This window comes from Carlito syrichta, unplaced genomic scaffold (genome assembly GCF_000164805.1).
Source record: "Carlito syrichta isolate Samal-C Ts95f unplaced genomic scaffold, Tarsius_syrichta-2.0.1 Scaffold303360, whole genome shotgun sequence".
Classification (NCBI taxonomy): Eukaryota; Metazoa; Chordata; class Mammalia; order Primates; family Tarsiidae; genus Carlito; species Carlito syrichta.
The window spans coordinates 1,046,920-1,060,959 of NW_007247456.1; the positions used below are offsets into that span (position 1 = coordinate 1,046,920).

At 41.3% G+C, this 14,040-nt stretch overlaps 1 protein-coding gene across 1 annotated transcript; it reads left to right on the forward strand.

The window, feature by feature from the left end:
• The first annotated feature begins 9,537 nt into the window (after positions 1–9,537).
• On the forward strand, positions 9,538–10,989 carry SST (somatostatin). The gene is made up of 2 exons (XM_008058482.2): positions 9,538–9,784; positions 10,621–10,989. Exons 1-2 carry the CDS (start codon positions 9,647–9,649, stop codon positions 10,831–10,833), a joined length of 351 nt encoding a protein of 116 aa, XP_008056673.1. The 5' UTR covers positions 9,538–9,646; the 3' UTR covers positions 10,834–10,989.
• The last annotated feature ends 3,051 nt before the right edge of the window (positions 10,990–14,040 follow it).

Consider the following 14,040-nt stretch of genomic DNA (forward strand, 5'->3'; position numbering starts at 1 on the left):
TGAGACTACAACTCAAAAAAAAAAGTCTAGCTTGGCACAGCAGCAATGTTATGAACAGCCACAAGAGGGAGGACTTAACTCGTGTGAGACCTCCTCTGGGAATCTCCCTATCTCATGGTGGGAGGGTGACCTTGCCAAGGTAGTGTGTTTCCATTGATATGTGGGTGAAAAACGGCGATTAGGCCAGTGAATTCTGAAACCAGTTATAAATGTGACATCGATTGTAAGTGCAAGTGAGTGAGGCCAGGGAGCTATCAGATGACTTGTAAAATTAGGGTTTGTATTAGATCTGCAGTCTTCACCTTTGTTTTTCCTTTAAGCCTTTTGTTCCTATAAAACTTTATGGTGGAATCTTTATCAGTGAAGCAGCATCTCTGTAACAGATGCACTCCCTGTGTTGGCAGGCCCCGAGGACTGTGTGCAGGGAGCCCTAGACCTACTTTGGGAAGCTGCAATGCATAAATTAGGTTAGATGTTTATAGTCCCTTTTAGAGTTAATGCTTTGATTCTGTGGCTCAGAACAAAAATCTACATGATCTACCAAATCTCGACTTCTTTTTGAAGGTGAGGATTGAATTTCGATCATTTCTTAATGCCCATCACAGTGACTGGCACAATGTTCAATAATCGAACAATTGAAGGAAGCATTTATTTGCATACTTCTTTGCAACTCCAGCACCAAGAGCAGTGCTTTCTGCCGAGAGGCACTCTTAAATAAGTGGTGGAGTTAATAAGAGAATGAAGAAAATCCTGCCCTAAAATTTTAGATGATGCTGTAATGTATCAGTAGAGCCAGCAGAGGGCAGGAGAGCTCAGCTTAATAACAGCATCCTCACCTGTGCACATGGCTACTGGGAGCAGGTCTGGTTGTTTTGTAAGATTGGGAAATGCACAGCCAGAAAAGGACGGAGACATAAAGCCAAAGCCCAACTTGGAGGATTTCAGGTCTCTTCACATTAATCCCCAAAACTTTCCTCATAGAATAATACCCTTGTCAGGGAATAGGGTTTGGTTTTAGGCAGGCTGTGGGATACAGAAAGAACAGGACTAGAGCTGTCAACCTTAAAACAGGATTTAAACCGCTTGGTCAGAAGGGATCCAAGGCACATCACAGTGCATGCGTATCATGAAGAGAAGGTAGAATTAAGAAACAGAGGTTCTAACTCTGACACTATTTACGTAGCCATTAACAATCCTTTCTCTTGGCTTCAGTTTTCTCATATGCAAACTGAGGGATGGGACTAGATGATTTGTAAGGTTCTACTTCTGCCCTCCACTCTTGGAGTAATATCAGGAAAGTTAATGATGCAGATGTTTTAGCCTCAACAAGGCAAAGCCAAGTCCATCACTCCCAGTGTTCCCAAGAGGGAAAAAGAAAGTTGTGGTTAAACAAGAAGACAATGGAAGCCACAAAAATAAAAAGAAAGGTGAGAAGGAAGATTGACAGAAATGAGAGCAAAGGGAGGGGGAAGAAGTGAAAAAGAAGAAAATAGAGGTAAATAGAAGAGACAGATGGCAGGGTAAGGGGAGAAGGGACAGAGCAGAGTGAGATTAGAGGGGAATGATAGTGGGCAGAGGTTTGCGAACCCATAGTTTCCTGGGTGGTTAGACCTCCGGTCGCAGACCAGAATTAGCCTCTTAAAAGAAGCCCAGCTCAGACCTATTAATCAGAATCACTGCAGTTGGGATCCAAGCATCTATGGTTTTCAAATGTTTCCTAGGAAATCCTGGTGTGAAGCCAAGCTTAAGAACCACTAGGGTCAGGTAATACTCATAAGTTTACAGCAAAATAGGAGCTGTTGCACGGTTGCTTTCATTCCACGGAGCATTTGTTTATTTGTTTGTTTTGTTTGTTTATGTGGCTTCTATCACGTTGTTTCAAAATGGAAGTTTCAGAATCATCTCAAAGAAGTACTTTGCTGTCTATTCTGCATGGTTCCAGGGGACAGGATCATTGATTTCTGGCCTCATTTTTCAGACCCAGAGATGGAGAGATGACTAAGATAGCTCCTCCTCTGCTGACTGCACTGGGCAGGAAAACCTCAGGTTTAACACCTTGTGCTAAGAAGGAAAACAGGTCAAGAGACATGGGAAATATTCTCTGGGTGGCACAGTGGGGCAGAACGCCGCTCAATTTCATTTCACTGGGAAGCTGTAAGCAGAAGTCATAGCAACAAGTGAGAAGTTTCTGAAGAGATCTGTGGACCTACTAAGAGAACAGGAAACTGGGAAAATTAAAAACAAAACTTCTTTACCTCCCTTACCTTTCCTTGGAGAGGGGAAATACTGAAATTGCAGAGGGAACTCAGGCATCATCCCAGCTACACATGAGCTGTGTAACCTGGGACCTCCATTTCCTTGTCAGGTGTATATTAACATACCTAATCAACTGTGAAAATGACACAGAGGTGAGTTAGTATTGTTATTCACTCCTACATGCTCCAGGAACATGTGCCAATTTCAGTGGTAGGTGAATGTTTACTCCCTAGGCAGTCAAGTAGTTATGAAGACTCATGTTTTCAGGGACTAGTCACATGACACACTCACATGACAACTTCAGGTAGTTCTTAGTGTACAGGAACAATTACATCGAGCAGCAGGGTTTAGGTTTCATTTTTTTCTTGCTGGATCTCAGAGACGACTAGAGGATTAATATGTATGTGTTTCTGAAGGTGTCAGCTACCTAGGGTTGTGGGGTGTGTGTTTGTGTGAGATGATCTTCAGTTACTAGAGGCTCACAATGCTTGTCCTACATACAGAATCCACAGAGACCTCACACAGAAGGAAAGAAAAGCTTGTCTCTACCTCAACCATTGCTTTTCAACAACTCTGTGCTTAGCATTTTTGTAATCTTTGAGAAGGGTACAAACATGGCTGAGACAAGGGGTTCAGCCCTCAGTGAGCCTGGAGGTGCATGGATAAGGCATACCAACTCCCAAGGGAGAGAAATATAAAGCGATCTGTGAGGTGTCTACTGGGGCACAAGAGGTGCATTTTTGGGTGTGGGAGAGGATCATGTGGATTCTTGAGGGGAAGCCCTTGGAAACATCCTAGAATAAGCTATATGACCATAACAGTCACTGTTCCAGGAGGAGGGAACAGTGTTTCCAGATGGATATAAGAGAGTACAGAATGTGTACAGGGAGGAGCAAGGGTTTGGGGGGACTAGGAGGGCTGGCAGATGAGGAGTGACACAGAGTGAGACTGATAGGAAAGTCAAGGTCTGACGAAAGAGGGCAGTCAGGTTGCTGTGTTTGCATTTGAACTGGCTGACACTGAGGACGCATTTAAACCTTTTGAGCTGGAAAGTGTCAGGAAAGGAGACTACTGCAAGAGATGAGCCTGAGATGTCACCGCCCACTCCTCTCCATAGAGAAAGATAACCTTACAGTTTCTTGCCCTTTATTATTTAATGCATTCACTCTGGCCTTGACTTTGGGAAGTTGGTGAAAGCCAATTCAACAGGAAAATCTAGCTCCTCTGTGATCAGCAGCACCTAGGGCTTAAGCTGGGACTTTTCCAGCTGAACAGAAGCCCTTGGAAAAGGGCAAGCAATAATTCCTGTGTTCCGTGGGGTTAAGGATGCTTAGAAGAAAAGCTCCCCATGGGATTCTCATCCAAGCACCCTTGCCTGTGGGCCAAGAGTCTGTAGGCTCATAGTCTATACCCAGCCCCAACATACATCCTGCCCAATCTGCCTTCTGCTGCATGAGTTGTTTACTCCAAACTCATCTCTTTCTTCCAGCTTTACTTAAATAAAAACTCTACTAACCTAGCTTTAAATCTAGAAGACAGTTCAACAAATGGACCCACACTAAAATTTCAACAGTTACCAAGTTTTAATGTGGTACATTTCCAAGGTAAATATATGTAAGAGTGAAGAGACTATTTTCTTTACATTATTTTTATTTTTGAATTGTATAATTGTGGGGTGACTGTTAGGATTTGGTATATAAATGTATTGCCTGAAGATGGTGTTTGGGCTTCTGGTAAGCCTTCACTCTCTGGTAGTAGGCATGGCACCCAATGGGTGGCATTGTATCCCTCATCCTTCCTCCCTCCTTTAGCATTGCCCAGTGTCTGTTATTCCCATCCTTGTGCCCCTGTGTGTCCAATGTTTAGTGCTGCCTGCTTATGAGTGAGAGCATAGGATATTCAGTTTTTTGTTTCTGGTAATTCATTTAGAATGATGGTCTCCAGCGCATTCATGTTGCTATAAAGGACATGATTTTGTTCTTTGTGGCTGCATAGTATACCATTATATATATGTACCACATTTTCTTTATCCAATCCACCTTTGGTGGGCATCTGGGCTGGTTCCATGTTTTGCTATTGTGAACAGCGCTGCAATAAACATGCATGTGCAGGTGTCTTTTTTGGTAGAGTGATTTGTACTCCTTTGGGCATTCCCAGAAGTGCGATTTCTGGGTGGAATGATAGCTCTATTTTTAGCTTGGAGATTTCTCAGAGACTATTTCCTAATGGAAGGATTTCAGCACTCATCTACTATATTTCTGTGGACAAGACCTTCCTGGACCTTTAAAGTACATCCTATGCATTCCCAGCACAAGGAAGTCCTGCATGCCCCAAGGGTCAGAGCCTCGGCAGGGACACTGCAGCTCCCAGAACAATTTTCTGGCTCACTGGACATCAGTCCTTCACTTAGGACCAGCTGCCTTCATTTGAGCAGCAACAACAAAGCCTATGATGTTTTCTGGGTTCCCAAATACCTTCACTTCCATTGTCTGGTCTGGTTCTCAAATCTTGTTTTAGAAAAGGCAAGGATTATCAAGCCCATTTTAAGCAGAAAAGAATCTGAACAGATAAGTATAGGGTCCCCGATGTCCAACCCGTAGCTCTTTCCACTATTTCATGTTGCTTTCCTCTCCACTGACTTTATTCCTCACTTGCTTCTTTCTGGAAAATACAAGAGTTTTCCATTTTCAAAATGCCAGAACTTTTTGACATAAATCCACTTCCTGTACTCTCAAGAACTTGTGAAACTTGGAAGCATTTTAGAGAAAGTCTAAATGATAGTTCTTCTTATTCCTTAACTTGATATTTAAACAAGCCATCAGCAGGTCCTGTCTACTCTCCTTCAAAATAAACTTCAAGTTTAACCAGTCCTCACCTCCTTCATAGCTACCACCTCATCCCAAAATACCACCTCATCTCACTTGAACTAGGTCTAAAGAATAGAACATCCAGTAACAACAACAAAACATCTCTCCTCTTCCAGCCTTTGGAACTTGGGAGATAAGATGGGCTCTGAGGGTTGGGAACAGAAAGCTTATTTAGAGAAGGTTGAAGTGACTTTATGCAAGCCAGTTGCTTGGCCACAGGGCAATTAAAAGGGATTATGTGTTCTTTTTTGTTGGCTCTTCTTTCTTAAATGGTTCTTAGACTGCTAAATTATCTCTTTGCTTTACTTTCGCCCTCCTACAGTTAATTCTCTACTGAGCAGAAGGTGTTACTTTAAAAAAAAATCACTGTTAGAAAAGTCTCCTGCTCAAATTCCTCCAATGGTTTCCCTACCTTGGCCTTCAGGATCTCCATGATCTGGCCCCTATTTATCTTGCTGACCTCATCTTCTTGGTCTCTCTGCTTTACCCACTCTGTTTGAGTCTTCTTACCCTGTTGCTGCTATTAGAATATACCAAGCATACATATGCCTCAGTCCTTTGCACTGATCTTCTACTACCCAAGAGGGAAATATCTTTATTTACATACTTGCTTGGCTTGTTCTCTCACTACGCTCAGATCTCTGCTTAAAGAGTTCCTCCCCAAAAGGGTCTTCCCTGCTACCATCATGCTCTATACCTTACTTTAACACTTATACATTTGAAAATATATTAGTTAATGTGTTTATTGTTTGTCTTCTTCACTAGGATTTTATTGATCTAGTTCATTGCTATGTCACTGGCATCTTAAATATTGCAGCTTCTCAGTAGCTATCTGTAGAAAGATGTAGAGTGAATCCATCTTGCAGATGGAGAAACTGAGGTCCAAAGTGGGAAAGGCAGGTCTGTAGCAGAAGCACAACTCAAGAACACTTTTTTTTTTTTTGAGTTGGAGTCTCACTCTGTCGCCCAGACTAGAGTGCAGTGGCCGCTCCCGGTCACTGCAGCCTCGACCTGCTGGGCTCCAGCGATCCTTCCACCTCAGCCTTCCAAGTAGCCAGAATTACAGGCACGCGCTACCATGCCCGGCTGATTTTTTGATTTATTGTAGAGATGAGGTCTCGCTGCCCAGGCGGGTCTCGAACCCGCGGGCTCAGGCAATTCACTCACCTCAGCCTCCCAAAGGCAGGGGATTACAGGCTGAGCCACCGAGCCCGGCTAGGAACACATTTTTTAATAGACCTGGGAAATGTCCTCTGCACCCAGTCTCCTCCCTCATATTACATAAAACCCAGGTTCTTTGCTAGTATACATTTTAAGAAGGTAATAGCATTGTAACATCACAATATAACCGAGTTTGCCATTTTATTTCTTCAAACTCAAACTTGTTAATTATCAAGGCTGAGAGAACCCACAAAAATGACTTGCCAAGCTTTCATTTTGCAAACCAAGGTCCAGAAAGGATGACTCACAGCTGGTTGTGCAGAACCAGACTAGAACCCAGGTCTTAACTCAAAACAGACACTTTTTCCTTCTCTGCATTGCTCAGCATCAAGTGTATGTCTCTTCACAGATTGCACTTTTTTTATTGAAGCAAGTTTCTACTCCTCATATTGGCAAGTAGTCACCACAAAAGGTACATTCCACAGGGAAATGGGAGAGCATATCCTGGCCAGAAGGGATGTGCATAAAAGAGGTGTGCATATCTTCTACAGGCACTTGTATCTGGGCTGTAGAGGGCTCAGCCAGGTATCTCAGGAATCTCTGAGTTAGGGGAGGGTGAAGCATTCAGAAGTGGAGTAACATTCTCCCCTTGCTCATGCGACTTCCTGCCTGTATGCCCTCCTGTAATGTGCTTGTGCTCCCAGTACCTCTGTTTCCTCCTCTGTGAAGTGGGAGTAGCATGCCTTGAAGTGCTGAATGAGAAAGTGCTTTGTGAACCACAGAAGGCTGGAAAAGAATGGAGGCAGTGATTCCTTGTGACCCCAGTTTTTCTGGAAGATAGGGTTCCCGGTACAATCATAATCACAAACCTCCTTTCCTTCCCAGCCTTGGGGACTTGAGAGAGGGGTCCTGGGATTGACTGTGGCAGGCTAAGGTTGGGGATGTTGGAAGTGCTTTTATACTAAGACAAACTTGATGCTAAACCTGGGGGTTTAAGGGAAGGTTTGTATCTTTTTTGTCCTAGCTCCTCTTATAAGTCATTCTTAGACTCATAACAATCCTGGAATTATAAAATAATACCACTAAAAAATCCCAGAAATCATCTTAGCTACAGCCTCAACTCTTCAGCAGGGGTATGCTATGGGGGAAGCAAACTCAGACTTCACTATTCACAAGCAGGCACAACTTAAACAACTAGAGATTCAGAGATTGCTGGTGAGAAGAAGGAGAAGGGGGAACTAAGAAGGGGGCTGTGGAACAAGACAGAGAAAAAGATGCCTAGAAGCCAAACCTGGGGTAGATATGGCTGGGCAGGGTAAGAAGGGAGGGAGAAGTACAGAGAAGGCAGGGACGGAGCCAAGTTGAACTAGACAGAAGTCAGAAAACGATAGAGAAGGGGGAAGAAAAACAAAGAGGGATAGGGAGTAGAGAGAGAAGACAAAGGAAGATTGAATGAGGATAATTCTGAGAGGAATTCAGAGAAAGGTCAGGGAAATGGAAAATGAGGAGAGAGGAGAGGTGTAGAAGGAAGGGAAGGCAGGTGACAGAAGAGGAGCAGGATTCTGGGGAGGGAGGCAGAAGAGATCTCACAGCACAGAACAAGATGGGAGCTACTATTTGTTCTTTGCCTGGCTCCTGTTTTACAAAAGCTCTCTTTTCCTACTGGAAGGGACTGCCAAGACCAAGTCCCTGCCCAGAAGAGACATGAGATCACTTGAAGTTGCCTTGGAAGAGTTGCACTGGTATAGCTAAACTCTGAGTCCCCAGTCAGGGGTGGGGTCGTTGCAAGATGTATAGAAGAAGATAACAAGTATTTTCTAGGATTGGGGTCTCAGCCTCAGATTCACGACTGTCTTAGACTATTACAGCACCCATAACTAACTCCTTTATGCCCCACTTTGTGCTTAGCTTTGTTAGGATTTGCCAAGTCTTGGAAGCTTGCACACTTCATGCTGTCCATTCCTTCTTTACCTTGGTTTACAGACACAGAAAGAAATGGTGGCAGTGTTCAAGTCATTGAGGATACCTCCCAGCCCCTCCCACCACTCAACACTGTGGTTTGGGTATTGATAATATTTTTATATATAATACAAGCTTTACTTGGCTTCTGGAGATGCAGCATATCATTTTAGCTAATATTGGTTTCATTGAAGTTCAGTCCTTTAAAAGCCTGCAGGGATCATTTGGTCCATGCCAGGAAATTAGCTAGCCCTTCCTTGATAAGGACTATTTTGAAAAAAGTTGCCAGAGCTCTGACCTGAACAGCAAACATTTAACCAGAATACAACCAGAATTTGAGGACAGCTTTTCTTAAACTTTCTTCATATTTAAGGAAGCAAGGAGGGCTGGATTTGACCAAGAGTTTGTGGACTCTTTCCCCACACATAGACACACGACAGTGGTCACATAGGTCCAGAGAGTTCCTAGACTTTGACATTTCCAGACTGGGATTTCATGATCTAAAACTGTTGCTACTGGCCAGGAATCTGCTAGAAAACTCAGAGTTGAGTGGAAAGAACCCTGGCTTTGGAATGTAGAGGTCTGGTCTTTGCTCAAACTGTGCAGTATGTGAGTCGGAGCAATTTACTGACCATTTGTAGGCTTTGGTGATTCTAATTCTGAGGTTTATTAAATAACTCCTGAGATAGTCTTCCAGCTCTATGTTTCTCTGGGTGTACCTTCTCCCTCATTATGGAGAAAAAGGGAAGTTATTGTTTTTTGATTTTTAGCTTTATTACATCTCCACTTATAAGACTTTTTTTACAGAGATAGTGGAGAACAAGACAATGATTCAGTCTTTCCCATGTCTGTGTTCCATTCTCAAGGCTGTTCTTAGAAGAATAATTCTGAATATCCACTTGCCATACACAAACACTTTTGTCTTTGTTTGGCCCTCCTAAAATGTTCCAGTGTGATGGATAAGTGGAATTGTCTGGGTACATTTGTGTGTATGCACATATGTGTGACAGTGTATTTGCTCTTCAAGGGGTAAGTGTTTGAGCCTCTGTGTGTAATTGAGTGTGCATGAGTGGGAGTGAAATTGTAGAATATGTATGTTCACAGTATTAAGTGGAAACAAACGATTGTATAGTATGGTGTGCTTGTCCGTGTGCAGTTTTTTTTTTTAAGTAAGCCACTTTAGATCTTGTCGCCTCCCCTCACTTTTGTGATTGATTTTGCGAGGTTAATGGTGCGTAAAAGCGCTGGTGAGATCTGGGGGCGCCTCCTAGCCTGACGTCAGAGATAGAGTTTAAAAAGAGGGGAAACGGTTGAGAGCACACAAGCCGCTTTAGGAGTGGCGAGGTTCAGAGCCGTCGCTGCTGCCTGCTGCTCTCTAGCTCGGCTTTCCCGGCGCCACCGAGATGCTGTCCTGCCGCCTCCAGTGCGCGCTGGCTGCGCTCTCCATCGTCCTGGCCCTGGGTGGTGTCACCGGCGCGCCCTCGGACCCCAGACTCCGTCAGTTTCTGCAGAAGTCCCTGGCTGCTGCCGCGGGGAAGCAGGTAAGGAGACTCCCTCGACGTCGTATGCTCCCTATCCCGAATTTTCTAATTTTCCCTTAGCCTTGATACTGTCCGCTTCGTTTGGGTTGAAGAGATGCTCAATCCTCTTAAATTAAGAGTTTGTCGCTTTTCCCTCAGCTTCCAAAGCTCTTTAAAATACTTCCAAAGTCTAGAATTCCCTCTTCTCTCTCTCTCTCTCTCTCTCTCTGTGTGTGTGTGTGTGTGTGTGTGTGTGTGTGTGTGTGTGTGTGTGTCTTCTGATTAGCACAGTCGGTCACAGTTCAGGTGAGTTCTTCCTTGGCATTCAACAAAATTCCAAGACCTGGGTATTTAGTAGTTTGAGCCCGAAGGGATGAGGGCATCTATCCCCGGTGCTGACCTGGAATGGCGCTGACCCAGGTGCTGAAACGCGTACTTCCGAAACTTCCACCTCCTTAAGCGGTACCCTCTTTCTATACAGTGGGGCAAAGGGCGCTCTACAAACCGAACACAATACGTTTGTGATTGTGAGAGGTCTCGTTCCCCCACAATTAGTAAAAACGGTAAGAACAACTCCACTTTGTAGCTAATAACATAGAAATTGAGTTAAACTGTAGGCACACACTTCATCTATGCAGAACATTTGAGCTTTTGAAGGCTTTTTTGTGAACCTGGTGATTATAGCAACTATCTTATTTTTCTATTCTTAATTGATTCTAATTGTGACAAAAAATGCACAGCTGTGAAAACTGAATTTTGTTCGTGATTTAATTTTTTTTTTTTAACTAGACTTTTTCCTTTTTTCTTCCCTATCCTCCCCTCTTCCTTTTTCCTCCTCTCTCTTTTACCCTATGCAGGAACTGGCGAAGTACTTCTTGGCGGAGCTGCTGTCTGAACCCAACCAGACAGAGAACGATGCCCTGGAACCTGAAGATCTGTCCCAGGCTGCTGAGCAGGATGAGATGAGGCTGGAGCTGCAGAGATCTGCTAACTCAAACCCAGCCATGGCACCCCGAGAACGCAAAGCTGGCTGCAAGAATTTCTTCTGGAAGACATTCACATCCTGTTAGCTTTCTTAATTGTTATTGTCTATATCAGGCCTCTATCCCTCTCCTCCAAACCCCATCTCTCTTCCCTAATTTCCCAAATCCTCTGCAAGACCCCTGCATTAGAAATTGAAGACTGTAAATAAAAAAATAAAATTATGGTGAAATTATGAAAAATATGAATTTGTTTCTTATTGAGTAAATCTTTCTGTTCAACAATACACAATAGACTTGAATGGTGGTTTCAGTTATTTGAGATATGCACTCCAATGCCTACCAACAACTATTTAAAATTTCCAGTAGCAGTAATGTTTATGTTTTAAATGGTAACGATTATCTTTTGGGTATTTTCAAATGGAAATAATTTCAAATAACACTATGCATACAAATTTTAATTCAACAATACTTATTGAAAGAAGCTGACATAAACATCAATTATTATATCGATTACTTAAAATTATATGTTGAACTATTGAAATGAGTATGTATGGGTTGGCAGACTGAAATTTTCAACTATACACCAGGCTGATAAGTAAAATACATAACATATGAAAAATGAATGTAAAAGTAATTTAGTAGTTAAAGAAAGAAGTAGGCTTAACTAGCTAAAATAAAGTTCTAAATTTGTTTCTAGTTTGTAAATATTTATCTAGAGAAATGTTCAGTTAGAGATGATTGTCAAAACTATTGTTTTTACATCTTCCTTGACAATCATCTCTAACTGAGCAGGATTAAATGACTATCTCTATTTTAAAAGAAAGTTTCTAAGATATTTTTCCTTGGGGGTACACATCACTTTTATTATAAGATGTTATCATGGGAATACTATGGGTTGCAAGAAACATGTGTGTTGGGTTACCTCACTAAGTGTGGTATTGGAGATATTAAAGTTCAAAATCATAACTGTTGGGGGAGGGGGTGTGGGATTGGCAGTTGAGGGAAACTGCTAGGGGAGGGAGAGGCATACCTCATCAGCAAGGGTATCTGCATAATCAACATTTGAATACCTAACTCTGAATTGTACCCCACATCTTTATAATGAAAAATAAAACAAAAAAGCAAAATCACAATCACAGAATAACTGACAGGGGCATCTCAAGTGTTCTTTTAATTTAATCAAAGTAGGAGTCAAATAAAAGCACAAAATACTTAAAATCTCTATAAATAATAATACTACGAAATGGGATCACTCGTGAGAGAAATAAAAGCATTGCTGATTTAACTCACAGAGATCTGAATTAGATATCTTTTGGGGGATATGAGTTTTAGCTAACCATCACAATTTCTTCATAGCTGCTGGAATCAAAACCAAACATAAAAATGTAGACTTAATATAAATCCCCATGGTATAAACTTACTTATAGCAGCACCTAAGCATCTAAGAGGAACTTTTTATTTTGTAGAAAATGTTAGTGTTAGATAATGCACATTTTTAATAGCATGTGGTCTATTTAGTGAAAGGTAATTCCTGAACAATTGATCAAACAAGAGGAAAAATCCAAGCCACTTTACTAATCTCTCTGAAAACAGAACATCCTTTGAGGTTCTGATGTATCTTTTATTTACAAGACCTTTAGGGGGGAATTAATGTGTGTCCACTTAGGGGATCTGTCTGAGCTAAATGCCTTATGTACATCTGGTTACCAACCAACTCAGAGGAATAATAGAGTCACATTGTTATGATTAAAACACAGAAGAGAGCACAACTTAATTATTTCCAGAGCAGTGTATGAGTGCCAAGGGATTTTAAGTTTGTAGTATCATCTTTAGCTGTCAGTTCCCAATAGTAGTATAGAAATAATCGGCAAGAATTATATAGTCACACGCTCATATGTACACATATTTTTTATTTAAAACTTAAATTGAATAAAGTATGTGAATAGAGTTAACCACCTTTTGGCCTCAGTTTTCGTAATTCCATAACATGGACTTTCAGATGTGACTGTAATTTTGTGCTTTGACATTGACAAGGGAGCTTAAGAAGTGCAGAGTTGGGGCCATTTTATATCATATAGAGAGTACAGATTTGTTCTATTTTGTTTTATTTTCAGTATACAGAGAGTCTTACTCTTTACTTTCTATTTACTTCATTGATCTCCTCCTATGTTTGACTCACTAAAAGAGTCTAGCTTTCTAGCCTGTTTATTATCTAGCCACAATAAGCCAATTAGATATTTTTCTTCTCTGCCACAACCAAGTTCTTCAGCAATTCTAAGCAGCCTGCTATTTCTTTTAATGAAAGAACTTGAGCAACGTATTTATTATTCCTGGACCTTAGTTTTTCCATCTGAAAATTGCCATTCAGTAGAACCAACCCTTTATAGTTAGGAAGATTCACTGAGACCTTGTATTTAATGTTTTTAGTACATAATAAACAGTTGGTAAATGTTAAATGCTATAACTAGTGTAAATTTTGTTCTCACATGTGCTATGCCTTCTAGACTCTCTTTCTGTGACTATTTCTTTGTTTTTCTATTGTTTCCATAAGCCAAACCTAAACCAGCCTTCGAGATCTATATTATATGTTTTTTGCTCTACAAAATTCTTGTCTTTTGCCTTCAATTGCAGTATCTGCCTTCTCTGAGTACTTAATCTGTGTCTCTTTCACAGTGCTTACTTTGTAACATTCATTATAGTTGTGTGAGTATACATAAGAGAGTGCTTGTAGGTGAACTTCTTTGAATAGACACATATCTGATTCATATGTGTGGTCCATTCAGTATCTTATGTTTAACAGTTTTTCAGCGTCCATTTAAAGGATGCATAAATAATCTAGGAATTTACAGTGTCCAGTGGAACAAATTTCTATCTACTAGTTGACAACGTTCTTCCTTAATGCTTTGGCATAGGAAAATGACATTATTGGCTATTTTATGTGATGCTAGTGTGACACAGAAAGATACAGCACATGGCTATGATTTTAATAACCACTGAAACATGTGGCTATCAGACTCAATCATTTTAGAAGCTTCAATCAGTCCAATTTTCTTTAGCCATCATACAAAGTCTCCAACAGGGCTGCTTAACTGTTCACCAACCATGAGACTCATAGCTATAGGAAATCAGATTCACTAGTGTTTTTCTCATATTTGCTTATTTCAAAATCCTGCAGATTAGGTTTTTATCCTAATGCAGGGCCAGTTTTCTTGGTTTAAATTCAAACTATTCTAAATATGTAGACAATTCTGTTTTATGGTGACACAAAATATACCTTTAATTCTAAATAACCAA